Consider the following 22859-nt stretch of genomic DNA (forward strand, 5'->3'; position numbering starts at 1 on the left):
GTGCAGTGTCCACCAATAATACCATCTTTATGCTAAAAGCACCTTCCTGCTACCAAGTGCTTATATGTAATAAAATGAAGGAAACAAAAAAACAAAATACCAGACACTTTTAGCTATTTTGGTCTTTATATTTTTGACCACAGCATTGAAGGTGAAATATAAGACCTCATCACAGAACAAGTTGACATATGAAAATGATTCTATTGCAGAACGACAGACTTATGTCAAGCACCTACCAAGCACACATCTGAAAAAAAATATTTTCACCCACACACAATATTTCTCACAAACACAAGCACCAGTCTTCCTCTACACTGAGAATATGTGAAGTGTACATAGGACATTTAAAAACAAAGGCAAAGCCCTTTTCCCCTACATAAGCTAAGTACAAATGATGCAAGCATGCAGCTACCTTTCTGTAACAGGCGTACAAAGAAAAAAAATGTTGTGGTCAAACAACAGATTTGGCTTTACATTACAAGTGAATAGCAATCTTCTCCAGTCACAATTACTGGTGTACATGCAAATGTAATAGCATTATTTATGAAAATGTTTGCACCTGGAGTTTAAAGTGCACACAATTATCCACAAAAAGAAAAAAAAGTAAAGGCAACCTTTTTGTGAAGTCAACCACCAAACTGCTGGCATTGTCATCAACTCAAAGTGCCAAGGCATTTTTCCTTCACTCAGAGGGTTATTTTCTTTGTTATAGTGGTCTTGGTTCTGCATAATATATCTTTAAACAATACACCATTGCATACAGATAGGGCTTTTATTCCGTACTAAATATGGATGAGTTTATTTTTATTTCCTTTGCTTTTTAGGGAATAACTGGTAAAAAAAAAAAAAATGTGGAAAAAATGCATTTTGCTGTATTTTCCCTTGCAAACGCTTTAAATAATTTATACACCATCATATATTTACTACAAAATATACCTAAAGGCTGCTGATTAAAACAACATCACATCATAGTGAGTAAAAAAAAAAAAAAGCATTTTACTTTTATTGAGTTTTGTTCCCTTTTCAATGCTTCATTGTGTCTCGCAGTAAAAAAATGTGTAAAAATAAGATTGTGTTGGACTGATAATAGAACAAACAAGGGCAAGGATAACTTTTCACAGGTTTGCTATTGCTAAAAATTCTTATGCTATGTATTATGCTTATGCTCTGCAGTATTCTCAAATGTCTACTTGGTCATTCTACATCATTGTCTTGCCCTGGGGTTTCATGTTAAGAGTGGCTTTTTATTTTGTAATTTTTAACTTTTTCTATATAACCTTGGTTCCCATGCAGCTGTTTTTGTTCACCCTTTGAGTTTAGAGTTGGACCCCAGATATCATGGACAGCCAGTGCTGCTGCCACCTGTGACCCACAAGAGTCGCTGCAATTGGGAGGTCTTTTAAAAGGCACCTGGGATTTAGGTGGTAACAGGTAACATGCACCTATAAAAACTGCATGAAACAGCACATTTCTGTGTAACCTTATACACCAAGTTCTTCTTTCAAACACTACCAAACAAAACAGCCGTAACACCTCTAGATTATCATTACAGCTTTCTGTGTGATCTATATCTAAAATGTAAAACTGGCCACACACCTTATAATTTACCTGAACAATCTATTGTAGTGGGCTAAGGTTGGGAGATAAGAAAATATCCCTGTGAAAAACATTTAGAAAACTTGATCAAAACAAGAAATTGAAAGATGTGTAAATAAATGTATGCCAGGTGTACATCTAAAGTAAAATGTTGCAACAATATTTCATACAAAATTTATTTGGATTATAGGTGAACCCACACGCATTTAATGTTGCATTAGGCAGCACTTTATTGCAGAAATGGGACAGGTGATGTCCCTTTTGCAATACACATTCTTACATGCCTGATGGCTGTCTCTTCTTTCAAAGTCCCTACTCAATCTTCCACACTTCTGGGATCTTATCAGGAAAGATGTCAGTGCTGTGGATATCTACCTGTTTGTTGATAAATGTTACCAACTACACAGGGCCAAAATCAGGGAGTTAACTACTATTTGTTGTTCTAGTATAATATTTATAGTTATTTATGTCCTAAAGAATGGGGATTTAAAAAAACTAAATTCCAAGCATCATGTATTTATTTGATCTACTAAGCCATGTACTTTTTTCCTGTAGCAGTTTTAAGAATTAGGCTTTTCCTTTATACGTGATTGGGGAATTTGAGTAGAATGTACTAAACCATACCTATGACAATTATGTGTATGGAAACTAAAAGTCATCAAAATGCATTGATATTCATATTTCCAAAAGGAAACATGAGAAAATGAACAAATGATCATCTTCAGTTTGCAACAAGATCACAGAATTATAATGATATATTCAATTTAGCCCAATTTCGGCAGCAACGGCTTCAGTAAACATTGACACAACACTCTGTAAAGAGTGGTGACAAGGTAAAGCTGGCAGCATGTGGGGGCACTGAATATGACGGGTGGAAATTCTACATCTCCTCACTGCACACACAGACTGTATTCCAAATTCTCCTGCCAGCCCATCAAAGTTCAAATGCAGGGAAGCGTGAAGTCTCTGGTGTCAACATGTCTGAAAGGAAGTGAACTGCACCAGCCATTCCTGAAAAGAAACAGAGACAAACTCCAGTTTACTTTTCAAATGGGAGAAAATTTGTTAACTGGAGGGTTTTACACATACATGCATGAAAACTGAATTGCAGATGTAAAATATTGTTACAGTTAGAAAGATATAACTTTTGGTAATTTATTTTTACTTGTCCATGCAGCCTGCTCAAATTAGTCATCTACAAGCAGTGGTATTTTTGTGGTAATCAGAATTGCGGGTACTGAAAAAAACTCTAGCTTGTAAAGCAGTCAATTTACAACATCCTGTTCCTGCAGCAGCTTCCAGGCTACTACTTCAGGAAAGAGAACACATTTTGGATTTGAAGATACAGTAGAACCTAGGTTGTCCGGAACTCCGATAACTGGAAAACTCAGATAACCCGCACCCGACAGCTCCGCTTTCTTGATTGCTCCTGCAGCCCCAGAGGAGCTGTGGCATGTGTTCTGCATCCAAGAACACATACCACAGCTCTGCTAGGGCTGCGGGAGCAATCAGAAGAGCTGAGCTGTCAGGAGGGCAGAGCAGAGCTCCGCTGATTGCTCTGCTCCCTGATTGGCTGAAGGGTCATCAGGGTTTCCCTTTTCTCAGCCATTCAGCACTAGAGGTGAATGGGGACAAGTCTCCCCATTGAAGTCCAGTGCCAATTGGCTGAGAAACCTCAGTTTCGGAGTAACCTCAGTTAAATTGAAGTTACACTTATCTAGAATTGGCCATTCCTCATGGGTGCTGGATAACGGAGGTTCTACTATTTTGGAAATTCAACTGTCTACTTTTCTTCAGCTCCCTCTGGTGGTGGTTAGGAGCAACTGCTACAGGGAGAGATGTAAACACAATGCTGCAAGGATTGAAGGCCATGTGTCTGAAATTATTTAAGTAGGCAAGTTGAAAAGAATAAATATACCTGCGATTTTTTAATTAAAACTCTCAAATGTTTTAAATATATTGATGATACATGCTAGTAGTATGGTTATAAACCTCTCCCTATGGAGAATCACCCATGATGATTTAAATTGATGGTGGCTCTCGTTCCAATTTAAGTTGCTCCTGTTCATATAAGCTGTAATATAGTAATCACGTGCAGGCTGCAGGTGTCATACAAAAACAAAACCCTTCAACTTTAGGACAACCACTGCCACAGTTAAGTCGCAAAACTATCTGCTAATCCAATCAACAACTTTTTTATAATGTAATCAAGAACATTTTGATGTGCTGACAATTCATACAAGACAAGCAATCAAGCTTTTATTCATAATACCTTCGAAGAGAGAGTAAGGTCTGTCAGGGATTCTGCATCCATGTTTTCCATAATCTAAACACCACTCTGCAAACTAAAAGAAAGAAAATATACTAACACATGGGATTGGTAACCAAAAACAGCCACAATAATTAATATATACACACACACACACACACACACACACACATAGCTATATAATTTCTTCATCTGGTAAATGCTTTAAACAAAGGAGGTTCTAATATATAAGACATTTTTTATTAAATTTTGAACACCAAGCTCTCCAGAGAGGAACAGTGCCAATACTAAAATGTAATGGCAGGCAGGGCTGGGGAGGAAAGGGGCAGATGATGTTGGATGTGCATCAGCTAGTAAATACAGAAGGTTCTACCACTTAAACTTTTATTTAAAGTGAATATATTGTATTATAATATGTAGGTGCTCAGAGAAAGCAATTGAAGGAGGACAAGGAAAGCCTAAAAAAGCCAGTTGCTATGGGAACCGATACCAGAATATCACATTACAGAAATATAGTAAATATACAACATATTCAACTCCATAGAACCTAAACAGCTCAAAAATTTATTTCAGATTAATAACATGTTGTGTCTACATCTGAGCAAATCAAGCAGAATATAAAGTGTAAATCAAAAACCGACCCCCTACCTAATTACATTATGCATGTGTCTTTGTATCTTGCTTGCACTTTGATGCTATGGTAGTGGAGGGGAAGTGTGCTGCATTTTTAATATCCTGATGCTAGCTGTGAATAGGTTAATGTAACTCAATTTCAAACAGCGACTACAAAAGCAGAATTCTTTTAGACCCAAATGTACCATGAAAGATCTGGATTTCCCTGAAGAGTTATTGCCTTGATCATAAAATATATTGTATGAGCTCTGAGATGCCATTTACATCTGCCTGGCAGCCCTGAAATACCTCAGAGCAGCAAAACATTTAGATAGTCATTGCAAGTTGTGGAGTGCAGACACCCCAGGGACAATAAAGCATAGGTCAAGTGCATTGCGCTGTTAAAACCACAGCATAAACACAAACATGAACAAGTTATGTTTTTTTTATAGCTAAGTGGCATTTAAATGGGTGGGTGAAAAGGTAAAAGTAACAAAAATGAATGAAAATTTTAAAAAGACCCATGAAGAATACATGTCTGGGCAAAAATAGAAAAAGATATTTGGTACAGTACACACATAATCCCCATGTTTTATTCACTCAATAACACTGCAACTTCTACTGAATTGTAAAACCGATATCTCAAGCAACCTTGTCGGCCCTTTTACCCCAGTTGGACTGGGAAAGGGAAGATGTGCTGTAGTTCAGCAGGAAGAACACCTGAAAGGTTCACAACACAGTTTGGGAATAGAGCGCAACAAAGGAGAAACTTCATAAAGGGTAGGTTAGTAAGGTCATTGGATTTCTTGCAAATGCTCAGGAATTTTCTGTACCTGCAGTATTTTTAAATGATTGCATAAAAAAAAAACCACTTTTCTATGTATAGATTACAAGTCTATTACGTGATGGCCTTGATGTTTACTCATTACATATGCTGCCTTCTGCCTCTGTTTAGCATAAAGACCACGTGTACCATATGAGACCCATACACCCCTGACTGAGGCTGTCCAGTAAAACTGCTGATCACACTCCTTGACATTCACAGGGTTACTAAAAAAGCAATATACAAATTTGTATATGCAATACAATAATTAAAATATGTTGGTCAGATTGGAATGTGTGTACACACACTCGTTGACCTCTGCAGGCTTTCTCTTGTTAAGCCTGGATAATCTGAAGGGTTGGATTTTTCCAGTAAAAAGCTATTATTTCCCTTATGACATGAAGGTCAATGGTGACTGGTAACTTTCTGTTACATACATATGTAATTTGAATAGTTTTTTTAATCCCTCCATGAAGAAAAAAAAAGAATGAAGTGTAAATTGCTGATTTACATATAATTCCTTTCAAGTCCTGTGCCTTTTATGTGCATGATGAGTTATTGAGTGGCACATGTACAACAGAAAGGAAGACTAAAAACTCTACAAAGTTAGTGGAATTCTCCTTTTGGACAGTTGTCACCAGAACAACTAACATTTTGGGTATCCCATTACTTTCTGGCTCTGTGATTATGGGAAAAAAGTCATGTAGACAATTGTCACCAGAACAACTGTAAAATGTTGGCTCTTCCATTATTCACAGAGATGATGGTAACCAGCCGGGGGACACAGAAATAAAAGCTTGACAGAAACTAACTTTTTTTACTCCAAACTATTTTTCCCCTGTTGGAGCAAATTGAACCAGTTTTTTTTTTGTCTTGCGCTGGATCAACTATGTCTACAGGGTTTTTATCCGGGATATGTTTATTTTCCTGGTGGTTGAACTTGATGGACTTGTCTTTTTCAACCCATGTAAAAAAGGGTTTAGCTATAGATATTTTAACATCCCTGGGTACCTGTCACATCATATTTTAATACTAAATATTTTAAATGAACTGACAGATGAAGCATCTACATGAGAGTATGATTACCTTGCAGGCTCTGTAGAGATATTTTCTGTCTTGAGTGTGCTTGTACAGAGAAAGGAATGCATATCCATTTCCTGAGGTTCCATGACAAATGCCATACCCCTTCCTTAATAATCCTCTCTGCCAGATGACATCACTGCACTCCATGGCATCCTTCAAATACTTCTCATCTTTGAAAAGCTAAAGTGAAATTTGTTTAGGGTTAGTAGAGCAAAACTTTAATCACTGCAAAGGTTCTGTCAATTACATACCGTGCATTTCATGATTGTTAGTTTCTTTTTACGAGATAAGCCCATTATTTTGCTAGGTTTAGACAGGAAACCTAATACATCTCTCTGTGTCTTATTGTTATTTAAATATAATATTTATTACACTTCTCTGTTTACTGTAATATAAATAGCAGTAAAGAACCAAGCCGAATACAACTTTCTTGAATAGGAACTACCCTTCTATTTTAATATATATTGAAACTGGGAGTCTGCCCCAACCTCAGACTGGTGCTGCATAAATATAAAAGACTGCATACATATCATACCAATAGATGTATCAAAAAACATCTAAGGGACTGTAGGGTAAAGTGACAAACATTTATGCAAGTATTACATTTAATCTCCTCATCAAATGTACAATGCAGTACAATAGAACTCAGCCTGCAAAAGCATGCATACCAGGGCATCAATAATTGCCTTGGGTAATAAGAATCTGGTTTTTTAATGACAGATTTGTATCCGTCGCCATTAAGCATTTAGTATTTACAAGCTTGAAAGGTTCACAAAAGCCATGAGAAATTAAAAACATTGAACAATATAAAATATGTGTAGTCCTATTATAAAAACAAAGGAAAAGTATGACTTAACATACACTTATTGTGGCTTTATTTTCATTTGGTGGGGCAGATGCCTATTATTTTGTATAAAACGCCCTTCCTGAGACACAAATTCTGACAGTAAACTGACTTTTATTGTAACCTATGAACTATTTGTCCTGCAGCTCTAAATAAACAATAATGTCATTTACCTTCCAAGTGCCAGGGGTGTCCCATAAGTGATCTTAAAGAAACCAGACAGTCCGCTGAACAATTTTATGTACAAGCATGCATTTGTATAATGCAATTTAATTGCTTTCTGCACAGCAACAAGCGGCAGAGGATGTGAAGATAATTACAGTCTTCATGGCGGCAGCTAATGAACTAAATCTGGGTCGCAAAGCTCTGTTCGGCTGTCATTCTAACAAGAGACGTGCCAAGCTGTGAAAAACCTGTTGGCAACGGTGTTAAATTCTCTAACAGGATTTGTTAGGCACGGTACAGAAATATCTGCATTAACATAGTCAACTAAAGGATACACAAGGGTTTGTTTTGCTACACAGCAGCCAATTATTATGTTCTGCTCTAAGCAACTAGATCTTAGAAAAATCTTTAAATATGTAAAATGAAGATTAAATACTCCAATGTTACATAAAACTAGGTTTTTAATTTTTCAAAATGCAAATAGACAATCATTTCTGATTTGCTTTTAGAGGTATATTCTCCTGAACCATCATCCAACAGGACTCCTGTAGACAGATTGTCAGAGGCCGTCAAAAATCCCACATACAAATACTAAAATAATGACCTGTTTGTACCTTAAAACCTACTACAGCTGCCAGCCTTGTTTATCCTTCTCAACCACCTATCAATTTTGCAAACAATTTCTTCTCTAACTTTCCATTTTATCACTTTTAATAATGGTTTCAAAAATTTCTTGAAAACTGGTCAAAACCTAAAGGTTGTTACCTAACTCTCATTCATAACAATCTTACCTTGGTCTCTGATACCTCAGAATTTAATTCTCCAGACTCTTTGGTAATAAAGGCTTTGTGCTCTCCTGAATCTCCGTTCTCACATGGATCTTTAAATATACTTTCTATTAGTCCTACAATACTTATCCTTGCCCTCCCTCTCGTGCAAAAAGTTTTTCTCTTTTTTACTACTCTTTTTTAGTCATTCCTTTCACTGCCTGCCAAATATTTAGTGAACGCAGCTCAAACTTCTAACAATAACCTATAAAAAAAATTTTACAGACCGGCCCCCTCATACAATCCTGTGTTAATTTTCGGAAACCATTACAAACAACCTCCTCACCTCACTTTCTCATACTTCTGCATGCAGGACTTCTTACTGGAGCATTTTTTGCATTCAACAAATCACTTGGTAGTCTCCCACTTTTGATCACTGCAACTGAAGTCAGGATAAGAGCAGTGGGATTTCAGTAAACCTTTTCTACCATTTCCTCTGCAGTGATTAAACCCTAAACCCAGTCCAGAGCACTTTCAGGTTCATGGTTTGCATATGCACAACACAGAAAAGGCATTAGGGCCGTTTTTACAAAAGGAACCATTACCTTATTTAAAAACAAAAACAAATGCCTCTTCTGTCTAATAATTGTTCCGTTACTGCTCCTGATTCCTGATCATTTTCAACTGCAGGGGTTACCTATACCTAAAAAAATTTAGGAGAATCTCATGACTTTTTTTAGAAAAAAAAAATTAAGAAGAAAAAAAGGGGGGGGGGGGGTCTTTTACCGCCACAGCATTAAAAACTGAATGGGAGCTCAGAGCCTCCAGGGATATATAACATAGGTGACTCCTCACCTCCACCTCCAGGTGGCTTCAGGCTGCTTCATCTGGACATGTGCAGAAGGGGCTTTTTCCTGCAATTGGGAAATAAAAGTGCTGATCTCAGGCATGCTACGTTGCCTGATCTTGTGCCTGCGCAGTGTTAGATTAGGTGACGTAGCCATAAGAAGAAAATAGCGGCTCTGGGACATAGGAGCATTCCAGAATGGTGTGGGACTGAATTGTGTTCAGCGGTGGAGGGATCGAGTTGTCTGCCAAAATAAAGGTGTGATTTTTTTATTTTAAGTTTAGTTTCACTTTAAGTGTTTACGCTATGAATGTTTCTTTTACTCAAGAAGTGCTTTTATGATGGTCCTATCACTTCACTGACCCTTTCATTTAAATGCACATTATTTTTCTCATTTATATTCAATGTATATACAATATATGTCTTTCATTTATCTAGCCTGCTCATTTGAAGAAAAAAAATCAAAGTCAATTACTTTGTTCTTTAAATTTGTCTTATAGGTATACAATTTTAGATAAAAAGTTCATGTAAGTAAAAATTATGTAAAGCTGTTTAAATTATTTACTTACCTTATGTGCCTGAATGAGCATGTGTATAACTCCAGGAGCTCCATGACACCAGTGCACAAGCCGATCTGTTTCATTACTTAAAGATGAAGGGTAATTACCAGACCTAAACTTCTTGTGACGGACGTAATCAATACTTGGCTTCACTAACTCTGTCAGTGTGTCTTGTTCTACCTTTGTCAGGGGCTGTGGAAAACATATAAAAATATGTATAAAGATATGTTTATAATAGCTGAAAATACAATTGGTCTTTATGTGATGACTGTGTGTGCTAGAACTTCATAATTTGCACATTCTAAGCAGGAGCGGATGTGAAGAATTCAGTGATTCCTTGAAGTACTGGTAATAGCCTGGTATATCACATTTACATACTTGCATATAATAGTGTCCAGCATTATTTAGTATCTAAAACTGGACTGATACATTGTAGAGTAGGAACCTAACACCTACCAAATGTTACATCACATTAACAATTGACAGTTCTATGTTCATATGTAGAGAGATATACAGTGTGTTAAAAAACTAGAAAAAAGGAAACTGCAGCTAGTGATAGTTAGTGAAAAACAAGCCCCTTCTGGTTGTCATGGTCAAAAGTCCCCTTTTTAGTCTTCATAAACAAAGCTGTATGACTTACTTGCATTAGCATGTAGTAGATACCAGCCAGCCCATGTGCTGCGCCCACATACTGCTTCTTGTGCCATTGATACAATAGAGGACAGCGGTCAGTCTTGTGCTCTTCTTTTGATAAGGTTTTCCCAGATTCTATGATGGCATCTACAAGCTGAAGTCACAATAAAAAAAAAAAAAATGGCATGAAAAAACAAAACAAAACAGCTTTTCCCACCTTTATTTTTTCTTTCGGGATATGGTCCCCAGACATTTCCAGTACTTTGGTGACAATACGACAATACTATGTTTAGGGGCTTTGCAATTTACTTGTAAAATTATTAAAGCCTAATTTAATATTGTGACATTCCACTTTTTGATTTTGACCTCAAAAGTCTAAATCTTGGGTTGTAACTAAGGTGGTCAAAATTTGTATGCTCAGTCTAGCATTCCCAAACACTGATTTATGGTGTGCAGAGGATTATTTACTATAAAGACATATTTTTATTGGTTATACTATCAGTATTTAAAAATGAATCATTTCAATTACATATATAACTAGACCAAAGACCCGTAGTTCAATGTAAGTTATTTTTACGTGTAAAAGATTTATTATTACATGAGAAACAACACTAACCTCTGTAATATTAGACTGAGGTACAGTTTCTGGACCAATCTCAGAATTTAGGTAAAGCAATGCATACAGGTAGCCAGCTCTACCATACAGTAACTCATCCGGAATTTCAGAGTCTGTGCTCACTACTCCTCGATGTAACTGCAGCAATCTAGATAAAAAATGTTTTTATATATATATATATATATATATATATATATATATATATATATATATATATATCAGCAAGTTAAGATGAATTAAAGTACCGGTATATATGACTACTATTTAAAGCATTAAAATCCATGATGATAAACAAAGAAATTCATAGGACAACGTAAACATTTTTATGCCATTATTACAGTTTAGAACATAGAATTGTATGCTCTATTTAGCATGGATTCCATCTTGTAAATAAATTACATTAATAAATGAATAGATAGAGTAAATAGTAAATGTTATTTAGACAATTCTAGTAACCAACCCAATGTCCCAATGGATGTAAATAGTTACACCACATTAACACAATATTATTGGTTGAGAAACTTGACTATCTATTAGCCATTTTTAACTTGGATTCCTTCAGAGGCTGCTAGGGGTTCCTTGAACTATGGCGGATTGATCTCCCATATAATTGATGCCTGCAAAATTCTGGGGCCAACACCACTTGGCCAATTGTGTGACTCTCATGATGTTTTTCTGTGGCTATAAAGATGTTATTCTCAACTTCACTGTAGGAAAGCATTCACTGGGACATTAAAATTGTTTTAAGGGTTCCCTAAAAAGGTTGAGAAAGGCTGGTCAAGATTGATCATCATTGTCTGTTATTTTAGTTCAGTGTTTCTTGACCTTTTAACATTGGGAAACTCCTTAAAATAACTTTCAGGTCTTCCGGTAACCCCTGCTATAATTACTTTATTCAGAATTCACAGTACATTAGTGTAGTGGTCATTATGAAGAGCGCCCCTACATTGTTGTCACCATTACAGATAATCAACAAGATCATTGGTATCAGTTAAAGTGACCTCTGAAAGAACCCTAAGGTTCCACAGAATGCCGGTTGACAAACACAACTTTAGTTAGTTATATTGGGGATAAACAACAGGATTACTCTGCAGATGTGTCACTGCAAGCATATAATCCATGAAAATGAATTGACAGTGTTAGATTTTGCCCAATCCTTGCCCTCTTTAGGGTAATCCGCTTACCCCATAGAGCTTTTTTTTTTAATTAGCTAAAGGAAATGTGTGGGAGGCACAGGGAGGGCTGTCTGGAGATCAGACACTTGGCAAAATTTTAGATTTCTTTTAGAAAGTCATAGTCATAAATTTGGTCTATTTTACCATACATTGGTAAAACATACACTACTTTCTTGACTTGTAATTTGTCTTTTTATAGATTGATAAACAGCTATATCACAGACACAGTCTTTTTAGTTCATTCTACCTATTTGCATTACTACAATTTGTATTCCTAAGGCCTCTGAGAATTTATTCTAAAAGATGCATAGTTCATGGCACCATAACCCATTTAGGAGGTCATTACCTTAACGCTATCTTGGATGAGCAATAATTACCAATCATCAAAAAGTCATATAGTCAAAACCTTGATGCAAGTAAACTGTCCAGAAATGACCACAGATTGGAAAACAATACCACACAAATTAGGGTAAATCTACAGAGTCAGTACATGGCTGATGTTCCACTTTAAGGGTACCTAAAATATTTACCTCACAACTGCCCTGGCAGTATTTTAATGAATTATCTAGTAATAGTTTCTAGCAGTTGACCTCAAGTATGTGCCATAAAAAATCTCCTGTGAGATGGGGCAATTTATTTGTCTAGCAGTTTATTTGTTTCCAAATATTTTCCACCCCTTGACAGGTGCTATTGTGACAACATATTCCATATGATTTACTTAGCCTCCTGAGCGTTACACTGAGGTCTAGATTTCTGTACCAAAAGTGATCCACTGTTTTTCATGAAATTTTTTTTTAAATTGTAGACCTGTAACTTACAGAAATATGTCCGAACAAGGGTTCTAGTAGATAATATGAATATAAAAAATGTTTGCGACGCTGGATGAGCACAGGGGGACCAGGTAAGTATGGATGTACAAAATCTCGGGCTTAACCATCCTTGCAGTTTTTTTTTGCCCGAGCGAAGGTCGGGCTTAACTGCAAGGTGGTTAATCTGTCCTTGGTTCTAATGTTTATGACAATCTGTGCATATACATACATAGCTTAGAGATTAAAAAGTAAATACGACAAACTCAACTAACTTACAAATAAACAAAACTGTTCACTTGTATAAGTAACATGTCTAGAAAAAATATTATTGCAAGTCTACAGATTTATTTCAAGCAAAGCTGTTGTAATGTGGATAAATCCCCCATCTAATTCTTTTGATGACTTAATTACCTAAACTGCATTGTTCAGCAAAAAGTGCCAGCTCCAGCCAACACACGCTTACTATGCCAGCTTCTGAAATCCTCCTCTCCCTATGGGACATTGTCTGCTTTTTAAGTAAAATCATTCTTCACCTCACATTTCCATTAGCAGCAACAGAACTGGTTAGAGGTAACATAATATATTCAAGTTGCCAGAGGACTTCTCCTAATGTAACTAACCTTGCAATAGGCTACAAATAGGACCTCCATCAAATTAACCACACACTCATTAATATGCAGCACTGGGGAAATGAATACATTTAGTCATATAATTAGCACAGTCAACAAAGAACACGTCCAAACAGTCTTAATTAGGCATTAACAATTACAAAACAACATTATAATGGGTGCAAAGGTATGTTGTCAGTAGCTACAGTCTCTGAAGCAAAAATGTTTAATATTTTGCTCACTGCCTACAATAACATTTTGTAAATAATGGACTCAAAGAAACACAGCGAAAAAACAAAACCTCTTACTGACTGATAGGTATTGCAAAATTTTGATGACATGGCCTATGGTTATTAGTAGATATTCCTACACCTAAAAGGCTGCATACACACGTGCAATAGTCATTGGAAAGGACAAAAGACAGCAGGATGCATGAACAGTGCCGTTCTGCTCTATGGAGGGGAGGGGGAATAACGACAAAGCAGCACCCCACTGTGCTTTTCCACCTTGATTTACGTTCATTCTGTGGATCCGCCAGGATGGTGTGCCGGACGACAAGCACTGTACGCATGCCAGAATCTCGTCTGATATCAGCCCTGAGGCGATTATTGGATGAGAATAATCTGAGGTGTAGCCTAATCTGAGGCAACAATCAATTTGTGAAGATATCTTTAATTTGACACTCAATAAATTTAGTTCTATCATGTGAACTTGGATTTTAGAACATTTACTGATCTGTAGTTTGTACCAGATAAATAATTACAGTCACTTTTAGGGTGACTCAAGAGGACTCTATTGCTTTTGTCCTCCCACCCCACCAATAAATGAACATTTAAAGCCATTACAGTGGGGTACTAAGGTATGCAGGATGAGACATCTACTATACTACAAAAATAAAGCAGAAGCATAAGGTTTGGGTGTTTTCCCAAAAAAATTTTTTGTGACAAATCCTAACCTTGCAATGCACTCCTTGGAATCTGCATGGTTTTGTAGCTTGTGGTGAACTACGGCTCCAACTGCAAGAGGTCCAGCATCTCCACAGAGGAAAGTGACTCTTCTCCCATTTAGGTTCCTTAAGACTCTTTTCACATAATCGAGAGAACGATGCAAAAAGGTTTGATCTGGAGTGACACGGTGCAACTGCAGGTACAACAGAGCTATGCCTACAAAAAGTAGGTATGAAAAATAATCAGAGCTGGTGAATAAGTTGAACACTGTAAAAGCACAGCTACTGTATATTGGGAACACCACTAATCTAGAGAACCTAAATTTAGCTTGATCATGAAAATTCTACCCCAAGAATACCATAATAAAACAGCGTTTGGAGAAATCATCTGTACAATTTCCACGACAGTGCTAACATTGTTGGAACATTGTGAAAGCAGACCTGAAGTATATCCAAGACAGTCTAACCTAGAAAATTCTATTAGATCATATCAACGGCAGTCCTAACCTTTAAAACCCACCTGGAATATATTCAGCATAACTTAAATCTAAACATAAAAAAAAAAAAAACTCACCATCCACAGTATTTACAATAAAAGTTCCAAATGAGATTACCCTAAAAAGTATAACCAGGACAGGATTACCATGGAAATTTTATATATTTGAAATCTGACCATTGTATATTTTAGATAACGCTACTCTACAGAAACCATCTGCTGTTCTATTCTAGTGAATGCAGATGTGGTTTACCAATGACAGTTTTAACCTTAAACATGTATCCAAAGTATAATAAAGACAGTATTAACCTTATGGACCCACCTGTGTATCCTGTGTAAGCAGAAACATCATGTGGATCTGCTGTCTTCAGTCCTTCCTCCATTTGCTGAAGCAAGTCATCAACTTTCATCTGAACGCGTCTTGCAAATCTTCCTGTGATCTATGTGAAGGGAAAACAAAAAAAAGTTGAAATTAGATAAAAATGATTGATGCACACGTTTTACAGAATAGTAAGAAATCTATGTATTATAAAGTATATATAAAGGCTGTAATATTTCTCCTCTACTATTAGCTTTTAATTAGGACTTCCACCTTCCACCACCTAAAACAATACAGTTGACATTCAAAAATCCGGCAACCTCAGGACCCGAGAAGTGCCGGATTTTCGAACTGTCCGGATTTTTGAAAGTTATACTTACCTCCATACACAGGCCAGCCTTCCTCTCGTGACATCTGGCACAGGTCCAGGGAGCAGGCAGCACAGATGTCCCAGCAAGTATTTCGTGTAGTAAGCAAGACCTACCAGCTGTTTCTTCAGAAGAGCGCTTTCAAAACATCAGTGGCCAAACAGTGTACTGCAGTCCCTGTATTGAAAATGCGATCTGAAATTCATGCCTGAAAACTTAAGGAAATGGATTGATGGTCAGATTTTCGATTGTCAACTGTATATTTATTAAATAATATACTAAAAAAGTAGATTGTGCTGTAATATTCAATAATCAACAGTTGTTTCCTGCAGAACTTCTTTTCTGCCAAATGATTCTGGCTTATTCCGATAGCCAACATCATTATTCCACTTTCTCTGTGTCTAGGTCATCATGGATTTGCCTACCCTGTGACTGGACATTAAAAGAGGAATTAACACTGCTATTTAAGATTCCCAAAGGAATCCTAAATATGAACTGCAGCTGGCCCACCTCTGTACTGAAATAGCCCCGCTACTAAAATTCCCGGCATTACGTGTCTATAAAACAGTACAATGCGGGTCCACGCATAGGCAGAGAGCCCACTGGTCTTAAGACACGAGTGATGCCAGGAGTTGAAGTAGCGGCGCTATTTCAATGCAGAGGTGGGCCAGCTGCATTTCATATTTAGGATTCCTTTGGGGGCCCAAAAAAAAAAACAGGACGCTGGCGGCCAGATTTTGACAGCCTTGCCATAGACACTGCACACTGGGCACAGACATACAGCCTGCAGGTTCAGCACTCAGGGTAAAGTTTTTTTTCCAGCAGCAAACTCTTTTCATTACTTTTCAGTAGATGAAGAGTGTGTGTGTTCAGGCACATTGGCCTTTCCTGTATCCTGCCCCATGTTTGTTCCTGTATCCATACCAGAAATAAAAATGCCTAATACACAAATCAGGTTTCACTTTAGAAGAGTACAGTATGTGCATTACCTATTACCCAGTCTACAGTGTGTGTGAGCAAACCCAGGAAGTGTATCTGCATTAGGCTTCCAGTGATCAACCACTACATAATTCTTAAACCCCTTAAAATCCAGCTTAAAAACCTTAACTCCTCAGTGGCTTGTCTATATGCTATGTGATCTGCTTGATGCCTATGCAATAATCCCTATAAACAGTCAGTAAAAACTCGAGTGCTTTAACATCTCAGTGTCCTGCCTTCAGTGTATATGCTACAACAATTTTTCTGCAAATGTGCATTCAACCACTAGGCATGTTAACAGAACCAATGTGTGCTAGTTGGTCTTTTGCTATAATGTGTGTGAATGCTCCACATATATGTACCTCTTGTTTAATCCTGTCAAAGTGAGAATTTGCTAAGGACAGGAGTGCTAGAAAAGGCAGAGAGACCATCCATTTGTTATTTTATTGTTGCTTGAGAAGCTGCTCCTCTGTTGTTGAAGTTGCTTTAAAATATAGGTTGCTGGCAAGAAAGCAATGGTTCCCCTATCCACAAGGTGATGCATATGCCACACATGCATAATGTTTTTCACTGCCCGATGTGTCCTCCAAAGCTATCCTGTCACTGGCGAGTTTTTGCCAGCAGTAGGATTACTAATTTGTCACAAGAGTGACAGTAGCCTGTTTTCTATTTCCTGTATTAACAATTACATTTACTTCTCCAAGGCAAATTTAAATCAGACTGATGAAAATGAGAAATTTTAGCCCTGGGAGCATATCAGACCTTTGATTCATTGCAGCTTCATCTCCCCAGACAAACACTTTGTAAAATAAGAGCACCTGTCCACACAAATGTGCTGTAACTGTACTGCAATGCAAAGTCTAAAAATGCAGGGAAAATAGTCAACAGTAACTATAAATGTGTTTATAATGTACAATTATTCCACATTTAGTCACATCACATGCCCATGACATCAGATTTATTTGAATAGAGGAAAAATGCATGTAAAGGAAATACCAATACTGCATTGTGCTATGAAGACCCAAAAGTACTTAATGCATTTTTTTCCATAAATATATTTTAATGGACTTGCAAAGAGCCTCTGAACCTATGAACACTGACATTCCAGAATATATCAAACATAAGCACATCACCTTTCCTCTTTGCCCTCTACTCTGGGATTGTCACATTACTGCTCGAGCTGGCATAGCCTTTCCACAAAACCTTTATTAAATGAGGGGTGGACAGATGGCAATAGAGTGTTACTTGAGTGAGGGTTCCAAATCTGCTGTCGCAAAATGCAAGAAGGTGGTGCCAAGCTGTAGTCTCTGACCTTTTCAATGTTTATATGGAACATGCCAAAAACACATTAAATGCATATATAATCTATAAAGAAAAACTGTGGTTGAAATGAATAGTCTAGTGACAAAATCTCTTTAAAATAATTGCAATGTATTAAAGTACAACTAAAGTCCCACTTTAAACAACTGGCAATCAAACAGGTTTTTATTGCAGGGAGGACTAGCCTTCAACTTTTGTTTGCTGCCAGGGATACCAAGAAATCCTGGCTTCCCTTGCATGTTCTGGGAATGAATGAAGACCCGAGTGGGGATAGGTGGGAGTTACAACGGCTGAGCCAATCAAGATGGCTAAAGATTGTTTTCAGAAAAAGAAAGGAAAAAAAGATGGCGACGCCCTACGAAAGAATAGGGACAGGCAAGTACTGCAGATTTAGTTCTGCTAAATTTGCTTCTGTTACAAATCACATTTGTAAACCCTCGAGTGTGAACAGACTCCAAGCAACTCTGTTAAGGTAAAGAACAGCCACCAATTTGCAGATTTGTAAAGTTTCAAAAAAATGTGCTGAAAATACACAATTGTCCTCCAAACTAATCGAGTTAGTTTAAAGCCCAAATCTTCTATAGGAATATAACAGATTAAACCTTGAACAATGAAAATTATTTACTGCAGTTTTTATACATTGTTGCAATTCTTCACCATCTACCAAAAATAATAAAAAAAAACACTACAGATTAGATCAACTATTCTCATCCACATTTTCCACGGGATTTTTTGAGCTTTGGCAGATGACCTCCCATCTGATGGTGCCTGTATAGTTTTGGGTTCCAGGCCACTGGGCAGAGCCATGAGTATCACCCGGAATTTCTTTTGGGTTGAACACAGAGTATGATCACCTATTTAGAATAATGTCCATTCCTCAATTCTGTAAGGGGACATTCCTCATATTGACAACCTTTGAATAAAGAAAATGGGTAAATATTTGGTAGTACAAGTGTAAGAGATCTTTTTTTTATAACAATTGTATTTCTGAAATTGTATACAGTGAGCAGTTATAGCCAAGTGACTTATTCTTTGTGATGATCTCTTTTCAGTTTCTGAGTATTCCAGTTCAGAAATTAATCCAATTCACAGGGTTTAACAGGATAAAAGGTTAACTAATCCCAGGAGATCAGAGGTAATTTTTTGGTAGGGTTTGTTCAAAATAAAGGACATTTGGAAACAGTTCTTCAAGTTTGTTTCAAAGGCCCAAATGATTCATAGACATCAGAGTAGTTATTGTAGTCCACAGTAAGCATGACCTATATGTTAAACCCCCCTAGTCGCTGTATTAGTTTTACAAGGAGCACATTTGTGAGACCGGGGTCCTCAGCTTTTCATGGAAGCTGTATGACATCATGCACACCTAGGCAAAAGGACTGGAAGCTGCAATACTCACCTTTAATCCAAAGCTGTATTTGTGGCACATCCTCTCTATCATAAGATGTTAAGTGTTACTGATCCTGGAAGACATAGTACTCTTCTGTGAATTCAGGGCATACTAGGCCCACAAAGCAGAATCACTGTTACCTATTATTAAATGTGTAGTGGTGCAGAAAATAACAAGTTCATCATATCAGCATCCAGCTTTAAGAAGAGAAGGAATATGAAAACATAACAACAAACACAGCCCAAGGTGGTTGGGGTTGATTCTTGCAGAATGGAGGAGAAAAAAATACAGTGCACTTCTCAGGAGCACATATTTTGTTTATTACAATAATGAAATAATACTTTCACAAAACTGAGAGATTTTATTAAACCAAAAAACTGTGAACAGATATGAAGCACTTAGTGATTATTCATACCTGCAGCAGCTTCCAATACCCTCTGCTTCATTCAATAGGAGGGACAGAGCAGCCAAGCTCCAACACTACCTGTTTTTGCAGGTAATGCTTCCAATCTCAGACCAACTCCTTCCCACACTGCTGTAGAAGAAACCTTGCAGGGCCTCCACTACTTATACTTGTGTGGCCCACTGTTAGGTACACTCATCTTGCATTTCAGATCAGTATAACATCATTTTCATCATTTTGAAGTCCTGATAAATGTGTATGTGATCTTTAGTTATCAGCCTGTTATAGCAGTCATTCCTTGTGGCGGTATGGGGTAAAAATGAGTTCTTCTCCTAACTTTGTTCAATGCAATATGTGCTGCTGATTATCAGTGCACGGACTGGCCAAATAATATGGTGGGTATTTGCAGAGAAAGGACATTTACCCCTCTATTTGAGCTAGTGATCACTGTCAGTAAAGAAGTGAGAAGCAATCCTACATTTTTGGAGTTGCCCCATAACAAGACATAAGGGAAAAAACTTTCAATAGGGACACCTGTTTTGGGAACAAGTTAATTCCACCTCTGAAGATTTCCTTTACTGTGTCTTTGGTACAGGAAGGTAAAGCACAAAAAAAACACCACTTACCTTAACAGGTGGTAAGCTGTCGATCCCTCTGCGATCGAGATATTAAAATTATTATTAATAAACAGAATTTATATAGCGCCAACATGGTCCTTGTTCCTTCTCAGAATGATGCTTGTAATTTATAATCCATGACAGCCTGAGATTGGACAAGGTGGGAGACATGACACCAGCGTCATTCAACATGAAAGACTGCTGACATCTAGTGGCTGGGGAAATCTACTGCAAGGACAGCTCTGGATTGAAGGTAAGTGCAGGAAATTGTTTATTATATTTTAAAAAGCTAATAATTTCACATTTTCCTTGCAGAGATAGATATAGACAACACATTAGCTGAGCATAGGATCCATAGCTTGGCTGCCCCCATACACATATATAACACAAACTCCAACCAATGTACACAGACACAGAGCATTATTTACATTTATATAGCAGAAATGACTGCACGTCCCCTTTAAATGTGACAGGTGGTGTATAATGCAGAAGCTTACCTTGCCATCCTTGTCAAAGGGCAGCTCCAGCTCCCCCGGGTCCTCCGAGCCTTCCTCTGCCTCCTCTTGTTCGGTATTCCCCGGGGAGCACGACGGAGGCGGCCGGTAGTCCGGGAAGGGGTTGACGAAGGAGCGTTCTTCCATCTCCGCCTCCCCGCCGAGCTGCAGCCGGAGTCTCTTAGACATGCCCTCTCCCATCTCCCCTACCGAGAGCCGGCGGGGACAAAAAGCAGCCAATTACCGCAACGCGTTCCCCTCAGTCTGGGCTGCAGAGCCGCTGTGTGCTCTGACAGAAGCCACTCGCTGCTCCTCCTCCTAGGTTCTGTCACACAAATTCACCACAAATAACAAATACTTCATGTCTTTCCTCTATAATATTAGACAGACAATCTGCTGCGAATGTTCTATCTGCTCCATACATCAATGCTCAGGTTATAGTGACACGGCCCAATATTGTGTGAGGGAAATATAACCAATATTCAGAATTTGTGACAGAAAAATAGAAAATATCAGCAATTATTTTAATGAATAATGTTAATAAGAACCAGTTCCAGGGCTGCTTTAGGTGAATGAGTGTCAATGTTTCAATATTTTACCATAATAATGATTAATATTGGTTTGGCAGGGATTCGGTGAATCTTTGAGGTGTCAATAACAGATTGCATTTATTCCTGCAGGTGATTCGGGCGCCCGGTGAGATCCTGGCATTTATGAAGCAGAATTGTGGTGACAAAGCAGAATCTCATTCAGCAGCCACATGGTACTGACCGGCAGACATCATCCACCACGCTTCCAATTTCTATTCCATAGCCGTAAGTCATCAGGAAACAGATTCAGGGTTGGCGAAATCCATTCCAGCATAGGAAACACAGTGACAGAATGAGACAAATGTTCCCGGGAGGTTTGATCACTTCAATCAGTTCACAATTCCATCAATTCTGTATCCTTCAATCCTTATGTAGAATCCAGCAAATGATATTTGTATGTGGAAATAGTATAAAGTGGTGTAGTAATCCAGAGATCACTGAATAGTCCTCACTGTTGCATCATTTGTTTGGATTCAGGTTGTTATTCCTAAAGATTCCTTGCAAGAGAAGGAGAAAATGCCCACTTCATTGGCGTTCAGCCTTCATTCAGCGCGGTTTTACCGTCAAATCAGCAGCATCATGTCAGCAACTGCTCCATCCTCCTCATTCATTAATTCACCTTGCTGATGAAAGGGAAAAAAAGAGCCCTGCGGATATGTAAAATATCATGCATAAACTTTCTACACATACAAAATAGCTTGGAAAAAAATGATAATCCACCCACAGCTTTTGTCTTTATAGCGGCTGTGTTGAATTTGTGTTACCTCCCTGTGATCCACAGATGAATAAATGGGTAGGACAGACTCATGGGAGGAGGGCAGCCACACACACTGCTTGCCATTGTCATACACATTGGCTTTCACCAGACTGTCACACAATCACCCGCAGCGACTGTATGAGAAACACAGCAGTCACGCCACAGCAGATGTTGCCTTTGTAATAATCCTAATTTGCTACTTCTACCTCTCCAAATAATAGCTGGCTTGTGATGTTATAATTCCATTGAGGGAATTATCGTTAGTGCCTTTGGAGTACATGACACAGGCTCTTATGGCAGTGCATTGGATGGTGCAGATGGCTACAGCATCAAGAAAGCAATATGGATGTGACAATACAACCAGGGAGCTGCTGTCACAGAATAATAGAGAATGGAGAATAATATGCAAAGGTATCCATACACCAGATATGAATTCCCAATTAATATTCCAAGGAGCACATTTTAATTTAATTTGACCAATACGAGTTGAAAGCACCACAGGCATATTGAAATAGATTTTGCCATTGTCATTAAAATAGAACAATTGAACATTTTAAAACATGAAGCATCCTAAAGATTTAATATAAAATAATAGCCAATCAGATTTTAGTTGGTGTACAATGGCCAATCAGAAACTAGGAAGAGCATTTCAGACTATAACATTATGCATGTGCTAGTGGGCTGATATTTGTTAAAGGAGACGTACAGTCAGGATAAAAAACAACTCATACAGATCCCTGTTTCATTTCCTTTGGATGTGAGCTGCAGCAGTACATG

The 22859-nt window shown here is 37.7% G+C and overlaps 1 protein-coding gene across 1 annotated transcript; it reads right to left on the reverse strand.

The window, feature by feature from the left end:
* Positions 1 to 107: 107 nt before the first annotated feature.
* On the reverse strand, positions 108 to 22060 carry LANCL2 (LanC like glutathione S-transferase 2). Its single transcript, XM_072412247.1, has 9 exons — positions 20739 to 22060; positions 15172 to 15289; positions 14363 to 14570; positions 10816 to 10963; positions 10207 to 10353; positions 9576 to 9758; positions 6387 to 6563; positions 3869 to 3941; positions 108 to 2607 (listed from the first exon to the last, which is right to left on the reverse strand). The coding sequence occupies exons 1-9, from the start codon at positions 20934 to 20936 to the stop codon at positions 2531 to 2533; spliced, it is 1329 nt and encodes a 442-aa protein (XP_072268348.1). The 5' UTR covers positions 20937 to 22060; the 3' UTR covers positions 108 to 2530.
* Between the last annotated feature and the right edge of the window lie 799 nt (positions 22061 to 22859).

Source organism: Pyxicephalus adspersus, chromosome 5 (genome assembly GCF_032062135.1).
Source record: "Pyxicephalus adspersus chromosome 5, UCB_Pads_2.0, whole genome shotgun sequence".
Taxonomy (NCBI): Eukaryota; Metazoa; Chordata; class Amphibia; order Anura; family Pyxicephalidae; genus Pyxicephalus; species Pyxicephalus adspersus.

Coding starts and splice junctions, on each gene's coding strand:
- LANCL2 (XM_072412247.1), bottom strand. CDS start 20,936: ATGGGAGAGGGCATGTCTAAGAGACTCCGGCTGCAGCTCGGCGGGGAG. Junction 15,290..20,738: donor CCTTTGACAAGGATGGCAAG/GTAAGCTTCTGC, acceptor CCCTTCACATAG/ATCACAGGAAGATTTGCAAG. Junction 9,759..10,206: donor TCTACTACATGCTAATGCAA/GTAAGTCATACA, acceptor TGTTTTCCACAG/CCCCTGACAAAGGTAGAACA.